Source organism: Podarcis erhardii, assembly GCF_964252035.2.
Source record: "Podarcis erhardii genome assembly, chromosome: 13".
Taxonomy (NCBI): domain Eukaryota; kingdom Metazoa; phylum Chordata; class Lepidosauria; order Squamata; family Lacertidae; genus Podarcis; species Podarcis erhardii.
The window spans coordinates 25,596,879-25,620,698 of record NC_138502.1 but is presented as its reverse complement, the minus strand read 5'-3'; the positions used below and the strand labels follow the sequence as shown (position 1 = coordinate 25,620,698).

At 46.0% G+C, this 23,820-nt stretch overlaps 1 protein-coding gene and 1 long non-coding RNA gene across 6 annotated transcripts in view; one reads left to right on the top strand and one right to left on the bottom strand.

Annotated features, from left to right (window-relative positions):
• Positions 1-3,303: 3,303 nt before the first annotated feature.
• LOC309327569 lies at positions 3,304-13,074 on the bottom strand. 3 transcript variants are annotated; one of them, XR_014150568.1, is made up of 2 exons: positions 11,950-13,074; positions 3,304-10,506 (listed from the first exon to the last, which is right to left on the bottom strand). It is a non-coding gene; the product is annotated as an uncharacterized lncRNA (long non-coding RNA). The 3 variants fall into 3 exon arrangements; XR_014150569.1 differs by lacking the exon at positions 11,950-13,074 and adding an exon at positions 11,771-11,940; XR_014150570.1 differs by lacking the exon at positions 11,950-13,074 and adding an exon at positions 11,538-11,724.
• Positions 13,075-18,253: 5,179 nt separating this feature from the next.
• The window catches only part of TRIM28 (tripartite motif containing 28), a 36,607-nt gene continuing 31,040 nt past the window's right edge, over positions 18,254-23,820 (top strand). Inside the window, exon 1 of one of the 3 annotated variants that reach the window (XM_081836721.1) lies at positions 18,254-18,881. In XM_081836721.1, coding sequence (XP_081692847.1) covers positions 18,593-18,881 — 289 coding nt within the window. In that variant the 5' untranslated portion in view covers positions 18,254-18,592. The remainder of the gene's footprint in view (positions 18,882-23,820) is intronic. The other 2 variants (XM_081836722.1, XM_081836723.1) reach the window with 2 other exon arrangements.

Below are 23,820 nucleotides of genomic sequence, written 5' to 3'. Positions count from 1 at the left end.
AGCCGCCCCAAAGAAGAGGCCGGCGCGGAGCCCCCCTTGCCAAGCGCCGCGGCGGGGGCCTAGGACCGAAGCGGAGCCCGGCCGACGCCGAGGCGGTTTTCCAAGGGCTGAGCGGGATGCAGTGGGAGGGAGGGCCGATTCCAGCGGGACCTTCCAGGTTCACAGAGGGGACATGTCACCGAGTACAAAATACCTGTGCCTGGACAACGACGAGCGAGCTTCCTGGCCCTCCGGATGCACGTGCCTCTGGGGAGCAGGATGCTGCACTAGTTGGACGGGCCTCTAGTCTAACTGGCAGTGCATACATTTAATAAATAAAATAAGTAATAAATAATCCAGGCTAAAACATCATTAGGCCAGAGGGGCATTGTGCACCCAAGACTGGCATGGCATCAGAAGAAGAGAATCCCACTAGCATCTTCTTCAGGGCAGTACCCCCCTAATAATAATAAAAATAAGGTATTCCATATTTAACTTCACTCCTATACAGTGGTACCTCTGGTTAAGAACTTAATTTGTTCAGGAGGTCCGTTCTTAACCTGAAACTGTTCTTAACCTGAGGCACCACTTTAGCTAATGGGGCCTCACGCTGCTGCCACACAATTTCTGTTCTCATCCCGAGGTAAAGTTCTTAACCCAAGGTACTATTTCTGGGTTAGCGGAGTCTGCAACCTGAAGCGTCTGTAACTTGAGGTACCACTGTATATCCCTGCCCTGCAGCTGTGCTATCCAGGCAGGCAGGTGCATTTAATGCTTTTTAAAATTTTTATTTATTAAATTTATGTACCACCCTTTATCCAAAGATCGCAGAGTGATTCGCAGCATTTTTTTAAAAAAATGAGAACACAAAATATATAGCATAGCAACAAACCAGAACCTCAGTCTAGTTTAAAAGGCAAGGTATTTTTAATTAGCCAAAGGCCTGTGAAAAGAGGAATGTTTTTGCCTAGTGCCTCATGCCCTCCATGGAGGAGGCATACAAAGAAGGGCCTCAGAGGATGATCTCAGGGTCTGGGTAGATTCATACGAAGAGAGGCAGTCCTCGGGGTATTGCGATCCTGGGCTGTTTAAGGCTTTATAGGTCAAAACCAACACTTTGAATCTGCCTGGAAATTGACTGGCAGTCAGTACAGTTGTGCCAGGATTGGCATCATATGTTCAAAGCATCTTGTCCCAGAGAGCAACCTGGCCTCTAAATTCTGCACCGGCTAAAGTTTCTGAACTGTCTTCAGAGGCAGCCCTGTGTATAAGGCATTGCAGTAATCTTAACACTGAGGTCCAGGACATCCACTGCCACACCTGCAGATGTAAAGGAGCAGAACATATTGAAGGCTCCATGGAGCCCAAGAGCACATGCCAAGCATCACCATCTGGAAATGATCATCCAAATAGGACCTGAACCACCGAAAAGTAGTGCCTCCCACCCCTAACTTGGACATCTGCTCCAGAAGGATACGATGCTTGATATCAGAAGCTAATGAGAGGTTGAGGAGAATTAAAAGGGACACATTTCCCCTGTCTCTCTCCCAACAGAGGTCATCAATACAGGGTGACCAAGGCACTTTCTGTGTCCAAATCAAGCCTAAATTCTGATTGAAATGGATCTAGAAAATCAGTTTCTTCAAAGAGTGGGTAGATCTGGTCTTGCACTTAATTTCAAAGTGTTGGTTTTGTCCTAGAAATGTGGCTCAGGACCCGTGTCTGCAGAACGCTCTCACCAAGGAACTTTGCCTGGCACCATTATTATATATTTTCACGTGCCAGGCCAAAGCCTTCCTTTTTAATCAGGCCTCTGGCTTTTAACTAGGTGGGATGTTTTAATGGATACCCCCCTCACTTTAATGTATGCATGTATGTATTGTTTTTTGTAAGTCATTTTGAGCTTTGAATTGCCATGGCAACTAATAAATGTATTTTGTTACATTATACGTTTTCATTTTGTATTTTTATGCTGTAAACTGCCCTGTGGCCTTTGAATGAAAGATGGTATATAAATTTAATAATAATAATAATAATAATAATAATAATAATAATAATAAACAAACAACTAGGCTTTCAGTGATGCAGCTCCAGCCTTTGGGATGTTACCAGCTGAAATTAGACAAGTGTCTACTACCCTAGTACCTTGATGTTTAGGCAGCTTTTTGTTAAGTGAAATTAACTATGCAATTAAAATTATAAAATTAACTATACACTTGTAGACCTGGTTTGATTGCATTTAGTTTCTAGATTCTGTATTTTGTCTCATTCTACATCATTTCTGTAGCTTTGGTTGCAAAGTTTACACTGACAGCAGGCAGACACCAACGTTGTGTTCTTTCTTGCATCCGCTTAAAACATTTTTGTTTAGGCAAGTCTATCCAGACATGTAGATGTTGGTGTGTTTTAATGGGTTTTTCTTTCTTTCTTTTTGCTGACCACACTAGTTTTAATGCTTTCTAATCACTTGTTTTAAACTGTTCTTATTGATAATTTTAATATTTCTTGTAAGCCACCTAGAGATTTTGTTACAATCAAGCCATATATAAAATTTGTTGAATCAATCAGTCCACAAGTAAACACAACAAATTGTTGCCCTTTCCTGACACCCCTGAGGGTCAAATGACACACTGTGTTTAATGTGGTTCTAGAGTAGAGTCTGAAGACACAGGGGGGCACCACCTTGATGAAACTAAGCAGGTCTGTGCCTGATCAGTTGGGAGGAGTAGACTACCCAAGAACCACATATACACACCCTTGGGTTCCATGGTAGAAGGCAAACAGGATTTCTTTATTTCTCTTTACTATTACATTTATAGTCCACCCTTCCTCCAAGGAGCTCCAACCGGTGTACACCATTCTCCCTCTTCCTATTTTATCCCGACAACAACACTGTGAGGTAGGTAAGGCTAAGGTTAGGTCCAAGGTTGCCCAGTGAGCTTCATGGCCAAGTGGGGATTAAACTCTGGTCTCCCAAGTTTCTAGACCAGACCTGTTGCCACTATGAAACCCTGACTCTTGTGTGGGAAGAATGCCAAGCACAAGTTGTTCTGTATGCTCCAAAGCTAAGCACTTAGGAACACTGAAGGCAAAACAGCTGGGACTCATCTTCTGCAAACCACCCAAAGATCTACCGGCACATCCCAACCTACCTTCTGCCTACCCCCTGCTCTAGCATAGGAGTGTATTTTTGCACGTTGACACAGCAATAGGCAGCTCACTGCATTTTGCACCCACTCAAATGTCCAGGTAAGTCTCCTAGCCGTGTCAGGTTATTACACCCGAAAATAGTGTCCTAGCTACTCAGGACGTCAACAAGGCATCTTGGAATCAGGAAAAGTGTTTATTTCATACAGTGAAGAGACAGACACTGTTAGTACGATAGGGAAATAGATTAAGATACCATGGGCAATACCAGGGAAAGTGGGAAGTTGGTGGTGGGCATTTCATAGGGGTGGGAAACCCAGGCTTAAGTTTGGCTACGATACTGCTGCGATGGCATTTACAATTGTTTTGTTAAGGCATACCCACTGGCAGTAATAAAAATCATAGAAAGTACAGACCAAATAATCCAAAACATCCCTGCCCACAAACAATTCTAAAGCAAAGGAAACCTAAACCCCCACCCCCAGTCCTCAAAAAGCCTAAAACGCAGAGCTCACAAACACTGAACTGAGCCAGAGTAAAACAAATACCCCAAAACTGGCTCCATAGGTGGCACCAGAGTGGGAAGACGGGGAGAAAGCTATGCCCCCTCCTGCAAACTGATAGCTTGCTCTTTGCTGGAGCCTCCTGTGAAATGGAAAAGGCTTTGTTATTCACTAGTAAGGAGAAAAAAACACACCACATACACTTTTGCCAGACAACACCTAAACAATATAACTAAATCATAAACTAGGAATTAAAAGAAGGCCACAATTCTAATGCATGCTTACTTGAAAGTTAACTCTATCAAAACTAATAGGATTGCAATCGCGTGAGGGGGGCATGGGACATTTACTCCAGGGAAAAAACAGGATGGAAGCATGAAAGTGAAATACACCATTGTTTCTCTTTCACAAATCTTAGCATGTGGAACCATGTTCCCACCACCCAAAATGCACTTTGCCCCTTCTGCCACCCCACAGAAGTGGTGCTGATGCTCATAAACGAGTTCAGAAGACTCAGCTGCTCTCAGGAACACCCTTAAGAACGCAAGAACCTAAGAGCCTGCTGGATCAGGCAATGGCCCATCTAGTCCTGTCCTGTTGTCACAGCAGCCAACAAGATGCCTGTGGGAAACCTGTAGGCAGGATTTGAGCACAAGAGCACTCCCCCCAGCTTTGGTTTCTGGCAACTGGTTTTCAGAATTATTGCTGCCTCCAACTGTGGAGACAAAGCACAGCCATCATGGCTAGTAGCCATTGATTGCCCCCTCCTCCATGAATTTGTCTAGTCCTCTTTTGAAGCACTCTGGTGCCCATCACTGCCTTGTGGGGGTGAGTTCCATAGTTTAACGATGCACTGCATGGAGAAGTACTTTCTTTTATCTGTCCCGAATCTTCCAACATTCAGCTTCACTAGATGTCCACAAGCGGGTGGACATCTGCTCTCTTGTGGGTAAGAGTTTTAACAAATGTGAACTAAAGGTTGACCGCACACCAACCCAAGCCCAACGACTGAACCAGCCTTCGACAACCTGGCGCCTTTTAGATGTGTTGGACTATATAGCTCTCGTCAGCTCCAGCCAGCAGAGCCGTAGTTTGAAACATCTGGAGGACACCAGGTTGGCAGAGGCTGTGAGCCAAGGAGTTCAAATGCACACTTTTAGGAGGCCCCAGATCCTGGCATCTAGACACCGTTCTTGAAGTACCCATTTTAAAAACGTCTGGTTGGAAAAGCCTGACGCAAAGAATGAGACTGGGGGGGCAGGCAGGGGAAGGTTCCTGGACCACTGCTATTTTGCACATGGAATTCAATCACATGCTAGCAAGTTCAGGTTGAGCAATTAATAGTGGATTTAGAGCTCTTGGAGAGCCACTTTTTAGCAGTAAGGAAAGTGATGGGAAAATGCACTGGAAGGTGTGCAATTATAACTGCTTGATGTTACATCCAAAAAGAAATATAATTAAAATAAATAAAGAAGAAACACTTTCCAGGTTGGGGATGGGAGAGAGAATGGTAATCCATAACATCACATCTATGGCAGCAGGGCTGGTCTGGCCACTACGAGCCAATTTCTGCTTTTCTCCAAGTACTGCCACTACAGAAATGACTGATTTCACCAAAGTCCACAATTGTACGGGGGGTGGGGGGTGGGAATTAAAAGTGTACCACCAGCAATGATAGTTCTACAATACTGCTGCACAACTTGAAAAATTATCTATATACAAGCTGTTGGGAGGTTTTTGTTTTTTTAAAGAAACTGCCATTAGCAAAGTCATAGACCAGGCATAACACAACAACATTATGCGTGCAGCACAGTGAACTTCAGGCTCTGAAGTCGCACTGAAATCAATAGGCCTTTGGCATCCTTCTGTCTGGAGTGCACCCCTCACATGGGAAATGAGACCCTTTCCTGCTCCCCCAGAATCTACCAGTCATAGTTGTACATGAGTCCACAGCAGACACAGGGTATATGCATGCAAAATGTCTAATGAAAGTGACCAATCAAGTGCAAGATCAAAAATACTTTTTTCTCCAGCATAAACCCAGCAGAATCAGCATATTCCTTCCTTCCAAGATCAGGCAGCTGAGGTCTGCAACAAGAAACACAAACCAGTTCCCTACTACCTGACTCATGAGGAGTCCTCTTTCTTGGATGGCAGGATTAGAATCAGGCCCTGAGAGGATGGCTCTTCTTTAGAGACCTCTTTATGCACTACAGATCTTCCACTCTCCAAATAATGGCTGAATTCTGCCTTCAGAATTTTCCATGCATTTGCACTTACGATCGCAAACAGTACCACAATCATTTCCCCTCTGTACTCTCTTGTAGAATGGATTGGCAACGAAATGACTTGTTCACTTTAGTGTTTGTGCGCTGACTTTACCGCTTAAGCAAACTCCTGCCGTTTACGAGGATAGGTGCAAACACCCATAGGTTTGTGGGGTTTTATTGGCAGTGGAGAGTTGACCTCTCTGGTTGACAGGGGTTTAGCAGACTGAATCAATGGGCTGCATCCAGCTTAAATAACTTAACACTTTTAGTTTTGCTGGAACCGGTGGGACATAATACAGTCACAACCAACTTGTCTTAATGATTTCAATGAGCCTACAGCATGACCAAGAGCACCATCCTATCAAATGCTATTCCTCTGTGTTCAATGGGACTTTCTGCAAGATAAGAATATGGCAGATTGCAGCCCAAGAGTCTGGAGTCAACCAATATTATTCTTTTCTTTAACAGTTTGTTGTGTGGCAGAACCTCCACACTTGGGAATGGAGGCTGGCACATCACAGTGAACAGGGCACTGCCCTACCCATCTCAAGTCTGCCTTCAGCCAGTCCTCCCTGCCTTCTTTCTTACCATGGTGCGGGGGGGAGGGGGGTTACACCGTCTATCAGCAATCCTTAGTCTCTGTGTTGTCCTTGCCCAAGTCAGCGGGGAGAAAGATGGGAACTGGAATTACTTGGCTCTGCCTCTTATTGGCTGTTGCTCCACATTTTGTTGATCTCACAGCCCCATGGGCAACAGCTGTAACTACACACATCTAGAATGGATGTGTAGGTCCAGATTTTTAAGCCATGGGTCAGAGTTGACATATTCTTAGAAAACTGTCTTCCCCCACTCCACACATCTGAAAGCTTATTGATAGTCAGGAGGAGGACGTGTTTAAGCCTAGGTGTGAGAAGGAATCAGTTTCACTTCCAAACAGGAAAAGCTGCCTTCTGGTTGTGATGTATGAGGGAGCAGACCTGAAAACTCTACCTTTGGCCCAAAGCGAACTGACTTAGCTTGTGCTCCTCCCTTGAAGCATCAAGGCTCAAATCAGACTCAGGAGCCTCGGCCCTAGTGGAAGGAACGCCACACAAACTGACCACCCAAGAGGAAAGGAAAGCTATACCAGTCTCAAGTGTGTTGTTGGCAATTACCAGAGATCTCTCCATTCAGAAAGGCAAAAGCCTGACTTTGGGGAGATAAACCCCTAAGGCAATTAAAAGGTTGCAACCATCATTTAGGGCACGGCAGAACATTCCAAGTATTTTTCTAGCAATTGCAGGGTCTTGGGAATCCCAAACAAAAAAAGCCAACCACCACGAGTCTGTACTATGCAGACTACTGAACAAATAAAGGTTCACCATTTCAGTATTTCCACTGTTTGAGCACTCAGAGAGAAACCAATGTCAGGCTTAGTGCGGTTTCAAATTCATAGGAAGCAGAATAAAATAAGAGTTGACATAGAAGTATGAAACAGCTGCAGTTTTGACCCATCAACCTTAGTAGTCTTTCCAATGACTCTTGTGGTTTTTGTTGTGCTACATCAAGTTGGCTATTGAGATTCTGATGTACAGATGCTGTTTCTCCCATTTTGTATTTAGAAAGAGTTCAGAAAAAGCAGAGGGAAAACAAAAGAGTCTCTGCCTGCATCTTGCTGGCAGTTCCCTTTGTTATGACCAACACAGGCTTCAAAGATTTAGACCTGTCATTAGGCAAACTAGTAAAGGTGTTATAAAGTATTTCTGCTCTTAGCCGAACAAATGGAGAGTTGGCAGGTTGCTGTCGCTCCTTGGCTCCTATTTCTTCTCTCCATTGAGTTTCAATTTATTTCTTTTGTGTGTGTTCATAAACTCAAACCTTTCTACTGAGACGTTTTGCTCCATGCTTGCTGTACTTCTGCACTGCTTCATCACCCTGGATTCCAAAGAGGCCACATCAAAAATGACACATACAGAGGCCAAAGGCCACATAACTCAAGGCAGTCGCATGGGGGAATCCATGTCTTAGGGAGGCCCTGATACAAGACCATGGCTGTGCCCTTGTGCTATGCCTCTGAAGAGCCCGAGTGCCCAGGACCTTCAAAAAACCACACATCAGATTAGTTAAGAGCCACAGACAGCAAACTGGGAGACAAGCAAGACAGTATTTCCTAGGAGCACAGGCTTAAGAAGAGAAAGTTTCGGGGACTCCAGCTAGGAAATTTGCTGCCTCCGCATCTCTCTCCATATGATTCAGAGCAGCAAGATACCCAACTTCCTAAAGAATCACCAAATGTCCCCTTAAATGTCTTCTATAGAGGAAAATCAGCTAAATATTTTGTGTGGAGACAGCTGACAGTATCATTTATAACTTCCTCCTCCATTTAAAAAAGCACAAGTAGCTACATTAAAAAACCCAACTAATTTAAGGTTAGTTTTTTACCCTATCTCTCAACTACAACAGAGTTATGCTGTGAAATGTATCAGCAGAACTACAGTCTTGTCCAAGGAGAAGAAAACTGTTCCAGATAGGAGATTCAGCCTTACCAGGAGATGCCAGATTGCACCTGGGACACTATGCATACAAGGCAGATGCTCTACCACTGAGCTACAGCCCTTCTGAAGGGCGGAGGAGAAACCAACCCAAACAAACCCCAATGAGAACAGAGCATGCTCGGTGGCCACAGAACACCGAGTATCTGTCAGGTGGGGCAATGGGACAGAAAACTGGGAGATGGGGAACAGGATGGAGTACTCTGAAAAGAGGCATGGCTGGCAGGCAAAAGCACTGTAACATTTTGTTGCAGATCCCACTCGCAAGATAAAAATACTGCAAAACTAGATGCACACACTGCCAAGTGCCATGGAAGAGAAATAGACAAGTTCTGAGAATTGGTTCAGAAGCAAACCAATAGCCTTTCCCCCCAGCTGAAGGATACTGAAATGCTCAAAACTCAGGCCCAGTGTTCCCGGTGTCATTTCCTGGGTACTGTGGGCAGATGCAAGTATGATATAAACTGCTTTTTCTTGGCCACGATGGCTGAAATGAAAGCTGAGGGAAAAGAGGGTGGAAGAGTTACTCTAACTTCATTCCAAGTGAATCACCAGAATGATGCTTTTTTTACTCCAGAGATTGGCATAATGTTTACATGCTCACACATCCGCTGAGATGCTGGAGGTGTGCAAGGGGGAGGTGTGCAAACACCTCAAGTCTAAACATTCATTCAGAGTTTCTTACTTCTGATGCACAGCATATTTCTTGATAGCCAAGTTGAAATTTAAAAAGGGTGGCCTTCATTTGCTATACTGAAGAGAAGGAAAAACACCCACTCCCACATACAGATGGCGTCGGGAAGATTTGACACTGTCCTTCCCGCTCTGAAAGAAGTAGCAGAACCTGCAGTTCCAGCATTTAAAATTATCGTCATTAGGTCTGCAAATGAACTGAGTGTGTGAAGTCCACATTGCTTCGGTCTTTGTGCAGACCAGGAACCAACCACTGCTGAATTTGCTATGCCCAGTTCTCTCTCAAATCACAGCAGCTAAACACTCAGGTTATTTTATAGCATGGAGAAAAGACGGGGGAGAGGGGGGAAGAGCCATCCTGACATAAAGACAAATGTATGTCCAATACTGGCCATTTCTCACCCCCCGTTTGGATGGATATAGGACCAACCCTGCTGACTAAACTTTATGGGTTCTTTGGTGCCTTACAAGGTGGGAGGCTGCCCCAAACCCTTTCCCGCAGCTGGCACACTTGAAAGGTTTCTCCCCCGAATGTGTGGCACGGTGGCGCTCCAGGTGGGCATTGCGGGTGAAGCCCTTCCCGCAGTCGCCGCAGGAGAAGGGCTTGTCTCCGCTGTGGATGCCTTGGTGGCGCTGGAGGTGTGCACTGCGGGTGAAGCGCTTGCCGCAGCGTGTGCAGCGGAAGGGCCTCTCCCCGGTATGTGTGCCCTGGTGTCGGGTGACGTGGGCGCTGCGCGTGAAAGCTTTGCCGCAAACGCCGCACTCGTACGGGCGCTCCCCGGTGTGCGTGCTGTGGTGCCGGGTGAGGTGGGAGTTGCGCCCAAAGGCCTTCCCGCAGTAGGTGCACTTGTAGGGCCTCTCCCCCGAATGGGTCTCCTGGTGCCGCGCCAGGTGGGCGCTCTTGGCAAAGCTTTTCCCGCAGTAGCTGCAGCTGAATGGCCGGTCCTCTTCCTGCACCTGCTGCCCGAGGCGCTTCCCGCCCAAGGGGCGCTGGAGCCCAGAATGGGTGGCCATGTGTCGGGTCAGGTGCGAATTGCGCCGGAAGCCTTTCCCGCAGTAGGGGCACGTGTGAGATTTCTCCCCCATGCCAGCGACTGGTGGTGGTGGTGGTTGTGGTAGTGGCGGCGGTCCAGGGAAGGTTCCTCCGTAGGCAAAGGAAGCTCCTGCCTCAGCACACCTCACCTCGGCCTGGCCTGGCCAGCAGTGGTTGAACAGACCTCCTGCCAGCCCAGAGAAATAGGCCTGGCCTATCTCGGGGCTTCTCCCGCAGTAAGCCGTTTTGATAGTTAGGCTTTTTTCTTTCTTTATAAGCCTTCTTTCAACCACTTCTCACCTTCTCAGCCTTCTCTTGACTAACAGTTTTTGGACCTTTGCCCACACCACCTGCTCGAGAAACAGAAAAAGAAAAGAGAGAGAAGGAACGTATATGAGTTGTGGCCAAAGCTGAGCAATAGGATGAGAAAGAGAGACAACGTAATGTAGGTCAACAAAGTTTATGAATACTTTTCACCTGCTGCACTCACCACCTTCACCGCCACATGCATTTTTTAAAAAATAGTGGCTCGTGTACTTTTGGGGAAATGTACTTTTGGGGAAATGTAGTAGATAAAAAGGAGCATTTTACATGTTTTATTACTGCACTATTGTTGTGCATTGTGCACACTGTACCTTTAGATCCAGGGCATTTTAGGCTTGCTTGTGAATAACACACTTCCAAAGAAATTGGGTGGTTTTTTAAAAAAATGTCAAATTATACTTTTCAGGTAAGATCAGCTCCCAAACCAGCTTACATGTAGAATCAGAATTCCATCTTAAAACCATGGCCAGCTCAGACACAGTGGCTTTGACATTAGTCCACAGCCACCTTTTCCTTCCCCACTCATTGTTTCGCTTACCATTCAGGCCTGGTGAAGAGTCCCAGAAAACTTGCACACTATGTTGTGATGTTTAATAGTGAATGTGTATTTAGCTCCCTGCCCCACGTAACTTATGCTCCACGTTAAATCTTAAATGCTAATCAGAAAAACAAAACAACGGTTCTTGAACCCGCCGTTCAAAAAAAACTGAGCTCACAGGACCTCAGCTCTGGCACCTCTCAGGTGGGCGCCATTGTCATTCTAAGAGAACAAGGGAGAAGCTCACGGTGAGCTTGTACCTTTTTTCCTAGAAAATTAGCAGAGTGTGTGTGTATGTATATACAAAGAGAGAACAAGCCAAACATTTCTATAACACCTCAGATACATCATTAGAAAGCCGCACCCACACAGCCTTTTTCTTTTTTTTTTCATTACAAGATAAATCGCACAAATCCGATGGGGCTTCCCCCCTCCCCCCGGTAAGCAGTTACAGGATGACCGCCTTCAATCTGCAGAAAAATGAAAGAATGAAAGAATAACCCACAACGAAAATCCCACCCGAGGTTGGGCCGCGCTTAGTCGCGGAAACGGAGCAAGTGGGAGGAAGACAATTAAAGGCAGAAAGCGAGGAGCTCCCTGCTGCAAAAAAAAGGGGGGGGGATAAGGAAAGAGAGAAAAACGGGGGGGGGGATGTGGGGCACGGAACTGGGAGGCGGGAAGCGCCCTCCGGCGCAGGGAGCGCGCGCCGCCCTTCCCGGCTCCGCCCTCCTCTCGGTCCAAGGCGCTCTCACCAATGCAGCCCCCGCGCGGGGATCCCGGGGGGGGGAGGGGAGTTCGCGCGCCCTTCGGCAGGCGCGTCCGGACCTCGGGCCCTGGGAGGGAGCCAGCCACCCTCGCAGCGTGGGTGGGTGGGTGGGCAGCGGCGCGTCCGGGCACAGGAAAGGACCCCTCGCTGCATCCTGTCCCCCACCCTTCGCTTCGCGCGGCGGCAGCTCCGGCTCGATGGTTTTAACCCTCCTCCAGCCGACGAGGGAGAGAGTTCGCCCGGCTGGGTTGGGAAAGAGCCGCGAGCGCAAAGGCACTAAGGATGCGTCAGCATCATTATTAAGAAAAGGCACGACGGCAAGCTCTCGCCGCTCGTTTCCACAGACCCGAGAGGCAGATTTATTTCTTTCCGTTGAAAAAGAAAACCCGTTCCGAATGCAGAGGTCGCATTCAGCACCGATTGGCAAGATTTGCTGCCGTGCGGGTTTCACAGCAACGGCCTCCCTTGAAGGGCTGTGGTGTTGGTGGTGCGCGCACACACCGTATATTTAACGCGCATTGCCCTCTCCCCCGCAAATAATCCTGGGAAACGTAGGTCGTTCAGGGTGCTGGAAGTCATAGCTCTGTGCGGGATAAACTGCAGTTCCCGGGATTCGTGCGCGTGCTTTAAATGCACGGCGTGGTCGCAGCATCCTTATGTGAAGCACTTGGAGCGTAGTAACGTGCATAGTCTTATTAAATAGTTTGATGCGCACAGTTCGGCTTTAGCAACGGTTTTTAATATTGGCTCGGCTCCGATTTGGAAAAAGGGAGGTGCTTGATAGCTTCCAATTTTACATTATAATACATTTACGAAAGCCTAAGCTTATCCTTTTTGGTAGCCTCCTTTGTGCCCCTTCTGCCTCCAGGCAAAACACTGCTCCTTTCCTTGATCCACCCTGCAGACTGCTCCCCCACCAAGAGATTTATGTTTGTCCTTCTCCTCCAATACTCCCTTTGTTCTGGTTTATGGCAGGGTTGATAAGACTGTGAGAAGGGAGGACGAGTCTCTGTTCCTCCACTGACCAATGCACTTCAGGAGTGTTCTAAAATTGCTTTGAAGCTTCACTCCTAGAGCTCAGGGAGTGAGCAGCAGGGCCCCAGAGATATTATCTGTAACATTGATTTAGTTCCCTTTCAGCTTCAGCAGCAAACCAGACTGGAGTAAGAGCATGGTTGGCTGCGTTTCTGGAATTTCTGAGTTATAAGTATTTATGGCCTATAAATTAAAATTTCTCCTCTGTCATAAACCCACACAGATGGAATTTGTCCTGTCCCTGAAATTGTCCTATATGTCCAGTTTTCCATTTCTCATATGACCTATGCAACTCCCCCCCCCCTTCAGCTAGGAGCCAGGCCATTGTCTGCTTATGTTTGTGTTTTTTATCTGTTATTTCTAGTCATTTTGTGTATGATTACTTTTCAGACAACTCTGTATCTTATGGTCTGAAGGTATATGATGCAGTTTTAAACTTAAATATGGGAGAAGGGCAGACAACAGTGAGGTGCTTTTGAAGACTCCTGGTGAGGCTCCTAACTAGCTCTCACATTCCCTCCTAGTTCTCCCCACAAATAAACAAACATATATTACTAATAGGAAGTGTACACAAAACCTTTAGTGGTTGCAATATACTGTATTTTCATAGCACTCAAATGAGAAAACTACTGCACCAGCATTTTATGAAGCTTTAGCCCCCCTCCCCACCTTTGGAGACTATATATTCCCTTGTCTCCTATGCTGGAGCATATACCAGTGCGTATTTAAAAGAAAATAGCCAAACAACACACATTCCTAATCTAGCAATAAAATTCTCTCTTATTGAATACTAGCTAGAAGAGCCCAGCATTGCTTGGAAATTCTAACAAGCTAATAAATACTGAGATTTATAAATGAATACTATATTTTCTTAGTTTCTGGGGTTATGCATGCCCCCCCCCAACTAGGGAACACCTGACCAGCCCCAAATCAGTTTGAGGGCAGGCCTCACGTTTAATTAGGATTTTAAAAACATGATATGATGAGGAGGGGGGCAAAGGAAGGAGATGCTGCATCTCTCCCCCCCCGCCGCCTCCCCACCACACTGCAGAGAGCAGAAGGGTTCAATCTGCTGGGTGTTGTTCTTTTAACATGTTCCCTGTAGTGAGCACTATGGCACAGCAGACCCATGCAGCCAAAAGGACTGCAGCATTGGTGGGAGGCTCCTGCACTGCTGATGCACATGCTCATACCTGCTTGCTTTCCCCTGTCTGCCCTCCCAGCCTCCACATTGCTGCCCATGTGTCCTGACTTGTGGTTCAGGCCTCAGGCACACCCACTCTGATCACTACCACTGCCAGCATCGCCTTCTCCAACTCCCTGGCCACTGCTTATCTGGCTGCCATCATTGCTGCTGCTACCACCACATTGTTGGAAGCATCCACCTGACCTGGACCCAGCTCACTTTTCCTCCCCATCTTCTGAAACTGACTTGTGCATTAGTCATTGCCATGGGGGCCATAACTGATGGTGAGAGACAAACTAACTGACCTGCGGTGGTGGTCCAGTGCAGTAGTCACACTGTATTAGTGACTAAGTGGTTCAGTCCTGTTCAGTTTGACTGTGTGTGTGTTCCTTTGCTGGGAATAGACACACACAGCCAAACTGCTGTGTGGGGCTGTTTGAAAGCCCTCTTGAAAACAGCCCCATGCTGGTAGAAGCTGCTTGTCTCACCTTTTCCCCCTATGACAGACCTGGATTACTCCAGGCAACCTGACTTAGGGTGATTTGTAGTTATCTCAACCCAACTTGGTTGAAGCTCAGATCCAAATTTGGTGCACAGCCATTTTAGTTTACTGCCAAATTTGATTAAAATCACTGCAATTTTGAAAGGTTAAGCCCACTATCTTTATTCAAAATAGCATCCCATGATATCAAAATATAGGCCAAAATGTTACCCTCTATCTCAGGAAGCATCATGCCAACTTGGGTGGTGATATCTTCAGAGGTGCAGTTTGGAATGGTTTTGTCTGCCATCTTGATTCAAACAGGGCATGGCAATTTCCAAACACAGACCAACACCCATCTCCATCTCCATCCTGGGAACCATCACAACAAATTGAGCAATGATATTTTCAAAAGTGTCCAAATCAGTAGTGTTTGTAACTGTTTGGTCTTTCATAAACCACATCCCACTCCTCAATCTTGGGAACTGTCACAGCAAATTGGGTGACAATATCTTCAGAAGTCCCCAAATTGATGCAGTTTGGAATGGTTTGGTTCATTATTCTGATTCAGAATGGCACCTAGTTTCTAAAAGTAGGCAGAAACTAACTCCTCCATCCTGAGAACCATTGTGCCAAGTTGGGTGGGGATATATCAATAGGTGTATGAATGCATAGAGAACAGACAGACAAACGAACTAACTTGGCAAAATACTTGGTAGAGGGGAAAGAAGGAAGAAAAAGCCCAGAGGATTAGACCAAAGCTCTATCAAGTCCAGCATCCTGTTCTCACAGCTGGTATTCAGAGACATACTGCCTTCAACAGTGAACATGGTACACAGCCATCCTGACTAATAGCAATTGATAGCATTATATTATATGAATTTTAAAGCCATTCAAATTCTCTACCATTACTACCTCTTGCAGGAGCAAATTCCACAGCTTAACTATGTACTGTGCAAAGAATTATTTCCTTTTACCTGTCCTGAATCATCAAACATTCATTGCATGACCCAGGTTCTAATCTAGTATTAGAAAACAGAAAAACTTTTCTCCAATTTTCCCACACCATGCAACTTACCAGGAAGTATTTTAAAAGAGTTTAACAATGGAGTGAAAAGGCAGGGTGACAGTGTTTCTATGGAAAAGAGAAAAGCGCAAGCTAATAATCAGTTGTTCCTGATTGCTCTGTTTCAGTGTATTAGCATCTAAACGACCTATTATGTCCTGCCTGGAAAGTCAATGCAGGCTTATTTTAAAGGCTATCCAAAAAAATGTAAAGGTTAAGTAGGATAGTTCAGGGAATAAATGTAATAAATAAAACTTGGGAAATCCTTCATTTGTTATTCACTGATGAGAGATCAATGGAGCCACTAAAGCACTGGGCTGTGAATGTCTAAGAAAGTATGTACTTGAGAGTCATTGTTCATTTGGGGGGGGGGTCACTTCAGACTCCATTGTATGTTTTCAAAATTTTGGCAGCAGAATCCAAGGCATGTCTACTCAGGAGTAAGTCACCTTTAGTTCAGTAAGGCTAATTCCTATGTAAATGGGCATAGGGTTGCAGCCTTACTGAGTAATTACTTGGGAAGAGTAATGACTGGGAAATGAAATGCAACGGTAGTTGTATTTTATGATGTCTGAATCAGTTAAACACAAATTTTGTGATCCTCCTCAGGTTTATTCATGCCCCTCAAAACAGATAGCTCCTAAATTATTCCAGAGAGAGGCTCTAACTTGGATTTTGACAAATCTGTGTGGGGAAAAGATGAGTAACTGTAGGGAAATTGCTGGGACTCTCATGGTGTGTGTCTTTGATAATGGAACCTGGAACAGGGTCATCATGTGAGGATGGTATTATGTTTGAAGGAATATTGGAGTCACCAGACTAGTTACAAAGTAGGACTGAGAGACTCAGATTCAAAGCAATGGCGCTACTTGGGGGTCAGCCATTATCTGTTAGTTTTGCATACTTTACAATAATAATAATAATTTCATTATTTGTACTCCACCCATCTGACTGGTTTGCCCTAGCCACAACAGAGTGGCTGTGATCATAAAACGGACGCATGGAAAACCATGTACTGTACTCTTCTTGGAAGAAAATCAGGATATACTGTAAATGTATTAAACAGGTTAGGTACTCTTAAAAAAAACAAATAAAAGATAAAACAATATATTGGAATGTGTCCTTTATTTGAAAGGCTATCTGGTCCAAACCCAGTCTAAAGATTACAAAACACATTAAGGACAGTAAAGAGCTTGAAGTTGTCCATCAGAATTTAGCACCTGGGCAGCCAACAAAGGCACACAGGTCACTTGATCTGAGTCTGCCACTATGGTTTCTCCCCCCCCCCCAGGTTTTTTCCATCCATGCATATAAATCAGCATAAGCAAATTCTATGCAAATCTCTTTTTTTCTGGCAGTGCATTTGCATATTTTTGGTGTTAGATAAGTAGCCACCTTAACGTGGAACCTAGGTAAAGGTAAAGGTACCCCGCCCGTACGGGCCAGTCTTGACAGACTCTGGGGTTGGTGCGCCCATCACAGCGCCACCCGCGTCCCCTCAACGTGGAACCTAAGTGGCTGAAATTAATGATGGCAAACTACCAAAATAATAATAATATTGTGACCAAGCTTCCAGTCACCAGAGTCCCCATCATGAGACACACAAAGTGTTATCTTCATTTCATATATCTAATAAAGTGAGTTCTAGTCTTGAAGGCTACCACAATATATTTACTAGGCTTCATGGGAAGGGGGAAGGGAGGGGCAGCTGCCCCCATAATCAATAAAATAAATAAATCAATAAATCAATAGCTAACTAAGGTTCTGCCCCCCCATCCTGGCCACGCCCATGCTAGTTTTTAAGGTGCTGCAAGATTTATTTTTTAAAGAACATGTTACTTGCTTCAAGTGTACAGTATTAGGGCGAGATGTGTGTAGCAATACTTCCCAGCCTTTAGTGGTGGCAAGGGCTGGCTAGTGCTTTATGAGACATTTGTGAATCCGGAGTTACTCCCCATTATCCTTGAAAAATAAATTATCCAGTTCATTGGGCTGCGAAGGGGTTGGGGTGTGTGATATCCGTGTCACTTCGGAGTCACTCCGAAGCAGCTACTCCAGAATTGCCCTGCCCTGCTTGCTTCGCTTCAGCCATTTAATGCTTTAAAGGGGAGCCTCTGTTCGGGCTTCAACATGGAGGATGAAAGGGATTCCGTTAAGCAAAGGGGCGGGGAGGCGGAACAAAAAGGACTGGCTGCTCCCAGACTTTGCTTCTTCGCAACTGGCTCTTTCCATGTCAATCCAAAGCCCATCCCCGCCTCTCCCAACCAGCTCCAGAGACTTCACGGTTGCCATGGTTTCAGCCTCTTAAATCTCCCTTCGCCCGCCCCGCTCAGGGAGAGGGCGGGGCCTGAGCCGACAGCATTCCAAGCCTTGATTTATTCGCTCCCATAAACCAGCCCGGTGAAGCTGAGGTGCGCGGGGTGGAGGGGGGGGTGTACAGTTGTGAAGCGTACCGGAGTTTGATTGGACGGCTATTTATTCCCTCCTTGTTTCTTGGAGGAGGAGGAGGCGGGAAGAGGGCGGGCAGTTTACCAGTTGGCCGGTTTTGAGCATCGATCAAAGATTCCGATTGGCCTTGGAAGATGCCTAGCTCCGCCTCCTAAAAAAGAAGAAGAAGCCTGGAAGGCGCGCGTAACGGGGCTTCTATCCCTGCCTTCCCTCCCCCCCCCCCAACTCCTGAAAACTACCCGTCGTTCACTCGGCCGAGTGGGCGGAGCTTCAGGAGGAGGAGGAAGGAGGGAGAGAGAGAGCGAAGGCAAGAGCGAGCTGTAACGGAGCCAGGCCTCTTGTCTGTCTCTCTGTGCTCGCTGCGCGCGCCGCTCCCCTTGTCTTTCTCTCTTTCTCTCTCGCAGCGCGTGCGGGGAGCAAGCAGGGCCCCAGCGGGTGGCGGAGCGTCTCCCTCTCGAGGCCGCCAGCGCCGCGCCCCCTCCCCGCCAGCCTCCCACGAGGCCCAGCTTCTTCGCGCGCGGGCGCGTGTGCGCGGCTGTTGCTGCTTCTCCTGCCTGCTCCTCCTCCTCCTCCTCCTCCTCCTCTCGGTGCAATGTCTGCTCCTGCGACGGCCCCTGCCCCTGCGGAAGCTGCTGGCGGAGGCGGCGCCGGCGCCGCTGGGGAGAAGCAGCGCTCTTCCACCGCCGCCGCCGCCGCCGCCCCGCTCAACGTGGAAGGCATCGACCTGCTGGAGAAATGCGGCGTGTGCCGGGAGAGGCTGCGCTCCGAGCGGGACCCGCGCCTCCTGCCTTGCCTCCACACCGTCTGCAAGGAGTGCATGAAGGTCGAGCCCGCCGCCGCCGCCGCGGCAGCAGCTGGCGGCAACAACAAGGATGGCCAAGGTGAGGCTGGCGGGGCAGAAGCGGGCGGCGGGTGAGAAAGGGCCCCTCCTGGCAGGGGTCGAGGCGGAGGAAGCTTGCGACGGAATGGGAGGCGGGTGCAAAAGACGTTGGCTTCCTATCCCGTCCCCTTTCTCCCTTTATCGGGGGGGGGGGCTTTGGTGTGGGAGGGAACGTCCTTGTTTTATCCTCGTGCTCGCTAGGTCGAGATATATATATATCGATATATATATATATCGATATATATATTGCAAGAAGTGGCCTTGGGAGAGTGCGCGCGGGGGGGGGGCGTCAGGCGTGCTGGTCTAAATGGGAGTAAAAAATGGAGGAGGAGACGTGGGGGGAAAAGGTGCATGAGAGGAACGCCTTGTTTTGTCCACGTTCCCCGCTCAATTTAAAAAAAGAGCGTATTTTGGGGTGGGGGTCGTGAGCAGGAGGAGGCGAGGGGGAGTGGAGGAAGGGACGTAGTGGAGGAGGAGGAGGAGGATGCGTGTATGGCGGCGGCGGCGGAGGTGCAGCGAGGGAGGCGTGGCCACGTGCATTCCGACGAGGGGGGCAGCGACGCGTATCGCGAGAAGTGCAGCTGCTGGCCTGCCTTTTTTTTTTTTTTTGAGGTGGGGGGAAGCGACGGGTCCTTATCTCTCCCCTCCTCGCCATTCCCGCCTTTTCCAGGCCCGCCCTGGTTGCGTTGAGCATTCCCACAAGGGATTTCTGCCTCCTTATCCTCAAGGATTTGTGGGAGGGAGAGGAAGGGAATTGTAACAGATGTTGGAAGCGCAACTTTTTGTTTTATGCATACAGTACTTAAGGTGCCTCGTTACAAGGGGGAACGTGCTGTGGAGCGGAATTTAATTCCCTGAGTTGAATGGGGTACGCCCACACCAAAAAGCATATGAGACTTCAGTCAAAGTTGGTGAGAAAACATATAGGAAGAACATGCATAGGAGGAGTACAATGCAGTGGGTTCAGAAACATCTTTAAATGGCTTAATTAAAAAGGCAGCATGTTTGCTGTTGATGTCCCTAAGAAGAGTGTTTGCAGTCCAACAGCTTGCTACTCAACGCTGTTGAGCCAGTACTGTATGGTCATTGTTCTAGAACGTAATTCATGTAATTGTTTCTTCCACATTAGTGAAAGTAAACCAAAGTTGCATGCCAGTGAAGTAAGCTAAGATATGTGCTTTTTCTTGACCCATGCTTATATTCCTAGTTCTTGATACTATCTGCATACCCCAAGTATATTTAGGTCATTTCACTCTAGCACTAAATGAAGGTGTCCAGGTATTGGACATGGCTTCTCAGTTCCAAGCAGTCTTAAATGAAGTTGATTATTTTGATCCTTTCAGTTTAGTTTCAGGCCTGGATATTGGATTGGAAACAGCCTCAGTCACCTGGGAGGAGAAGGGGTGCTAGCTGTTAGTTTTCCTGGACCTATTCATACCACTGACTGGGGTATCCTTTCTGGTCATTGGTCTGAATTAGCTTGGGAGAGGCACTGTTTTACAATAGTGTTATGGTTGTTTGTTTGTTTTTAATGTTATAAGCTGCTTTAGGCCTCCTTGTTCCAGAAAAGTGGCACGATTTAAATAATTTTTTTTAAAAAAAAATTCTCTGGCATTGGACTTGGAGAACCTTTGAATCTGTTTTGGCCAATCTAGTCCCCTCCAGATGTTTTGGACTACATCTTGGGCTAGTGGAGGACATCAGATTAGCAAGGCTTCTTTAAAGGCTTGTCTCTGGCCTACTTCTTGGGATGGGGAATGTGTTTTGTTTCCCTCCATCTAACCTCATTCTGTAACATCAACATAGCCAAGTGTTTATGGTAAGCTGTTTGGTTTATTATTTTTTGTTTCCTGTAAATTCTTCTTTTTAAAATACTTTTATTAGTTTCCAATTCAATAATAGCCTCATTATAACAATACCAATTTATAATACAATTATTAATGCCAATTGTTCAAATATGTTTTTCTTTCCCCCAGTTGTTGCTGTTATCCATCATGCCTTGGGAGAAGCTGATATCCCATTGTTCCAGAAATTTCTCCCTTGCTCCGTCATTTTGCAACTTTAACAGCTGCAAAAATCACTGTGTCCCAATAAATAACCTGTTTTCACCATTTCCCCTCTCAGCCTGGGAAGAAGAGTGGTCTGTCGAACTGCAGATGACTCAGTAACAAACCCTATCAGTTCCTTGGCAAGTTCGCAGATTTCTTTCATCCTTCCTTTCTACTGAAGATAAATGAGCATTTATACTTCCAATTAAATTCCAAGTCCTCTTAGCGTCATTTAGTTCACTCACTAAATAACAAAAGGGGAAGGGCCAGCTCTAATTTTCCATCAAAACCCTTTTGCAAAATAGAGCTTTCCCCCCTTTTATTAACTCACAAAGTTCAGTTTAATGTTATATTCCATATCTTCAGTCCTCACTTGTACAAATATAATTTGAACTAAACATTCAGAGGAAGGTTGCCAAATCATAAATATAGAGAAGAAAACTTTAAAGAAACCATAGGCTCCCCTCCCCCCACATCGTCTTTTGCACCAAATGAAGTTTTATATCAAATTCAAATCTTAAAGTCCTTGCAGTTGTTTCCGTTCCAGAGTTTGTGATCTCACTTCTTCTAGCACGTGCCTGTACTTTAGTCCAATTAAACACTAATTAACAGGAGAACCTCTGCTTCATAATGGCGGTTTTGGAGGGTTTTTTGCAGGCGAAGTGCTTTTGCACTCAGCTGCTTGCTCTATCAGGCAGCCTATGCATTCTACTCCTACCTGCTCCCACTTCTGGCGCAAAGAGGGGGGCTTCTGGAAGAGATCGGGGTTTCTTTGAATTGCCTTGTGATGTGGACAAGATGATGTAGGAATTTGTGGTGAAATAAACCTAAAATGTGCCCCAGTACCTTCCTTCAGGGATCCTACTGCTTGTGAAGATGTGTGTTTCTTGATTCCACAGGAGTTCCACCTGCGAGCTGAACAAGCAAATTAAGATAATGTTAAAGTTTATTAAGTTATGATTACTACGTAGAAAAGAATACGCAATATATGCAAAGTTACTGGTTTTTATATGTAATGAACTTTTAGGACCGGTGATTTCCGATAGTGTCTTGGCCCAAATCCAGGTTCACATATGGGTTCAGTTCTTTGTCTTTTCTTCATCTGCCGAAAGCTCTGCCCAATAAATCTGTTCAGATATGAGAGTGCCTTTTCTTAGTTTTCTTAAATCAAGTCTTCCTGTGGTGGTAACTTCTGCCCTATTCATTTCTTTGAAAAGAAAACAATGTCTCTCCCCCTCCTTGGTTCTTTTTTCTTAGACATTTGTCAGACTGCAATGCTAAAAACCTCTTATTTTTTTGCGTCAGCTCTTTATTTAATGGTTTGGCCTAAGCATACTTTTAAGTATGTGCCAAGGGGCGTCTAAGCTATTTATTTGATTTCAAACTGCTTTTAGCTATGATTTTGCCTAGCCCTTAGAGTAACCCTCAGTTTATCCAAAGTTTACCCAAAGTTTGATCGGCCTTATTATGTGAGTATGTACATCTTATTCTGGTGCTGGAATAAGACAAATAATGGAACCTATCTGCTTTATTTTTTCGCCTTCTCTAGGAGTGAGGAGGATTCCTCTGCCCAGATGTCCTCTGGTGGGAACATGGGAGTGGGCTGGAGCCTTGTCTGCTTACACAAGGGAAGCACCCCCCCCTTAAGCAAACAAACCTCCCTCTGAGAAATCTCAACCTTTCTTCCAAGTCCTCTGATAGTTCTGGAGGAAAAATGCAAAGACTTCTCTTACTCACAGAACACTTTGGATAACTTGCTTTGCCTCTTTCTTAGATCCCTCTGGCAAACAAGAGAAACCAGAGTGAGAGGTGAGATCTTTCAGGACGCTTTGGAGGTTTCTGCCCTCCAAAACTCTCAGCAAACAAAGATTTATTATTCTGGCACATTTTTATTCTGCCATCAGTATCACTGGTGCACAGTGGCAGCCAGACAAGCTTTCTTAGTGGTGGCCCACCCTGTTGTGCATGCAAATACACGTAAGCAACTTTAGGATTTCATTCCTTCAGGGCACATCTTGGAGTAGAAAAGGAAGAATTCAAACCCCCCAAAACCATAAACTACGGTGCAGTAATTTTGATGCTGGGCTTAATGGTCTTAAGGAGTCCTTCACTCATTAGTCAAGTGTATTACTTCATTCACTCTAAAATGTGGTAAGCTAGCTCAGGTGCATTTGGGAGTGGGACCCACCATCCGCCCCAGAGTCCTTTCCTGACAGCAATGCTGATCCGCAACACATTTTAATACCTCATATACTTTTTTGGGAGGGGGCAGACTTTCAAAGCAGCAGCTGGATATGCCTAGGAAACTAGGCAGTTGAAAATTATTTTACCTTGAGTGCTCTTCTCTTTCTTGACTTGAAATGCAGCTTATCTAAATGAAGAGTGGGGGAAGTTAATTGATTTCTGTCTTTTACTGATTCACAAAAGGAAGGGTTTGATCTGCCTTTGATATGATCCTTCTGCCACCAGTGCAGCTTCAGTGAAGATGGAACTGAATTTAATTCTTGAGTAGAATGTTTGCCAAGTTGGCATTGAATTGTGAAAGCAGAAACCACCAGTTACTCCCTCTGATAAGATTCTGCAGCAGTCTGGGAGCTAGACCTCTTTTCTTCTCTCCCACATAGTTACACCCTCCCCCCGCCAAAAGAAACCAGCTATTCAATTGCAATTGGTGAAAAATGGTGGGGAAACCTTAGCAAAAGTTAGCATTTTAACTGGTTTACCTCTATGCTAATGTTTTCTCTCTCCACATGTGTTTACAAACCTGGCAAACTGGGATGCATTGCATACATCTAGTCCCTGAAAGCTTTTGGCATAATAAATTTGATAGTCTTTCAAGTACTACAAGTCGTTAGTTTTCTTTTTGCTACAAGAGACTAAAACAGCTACTCC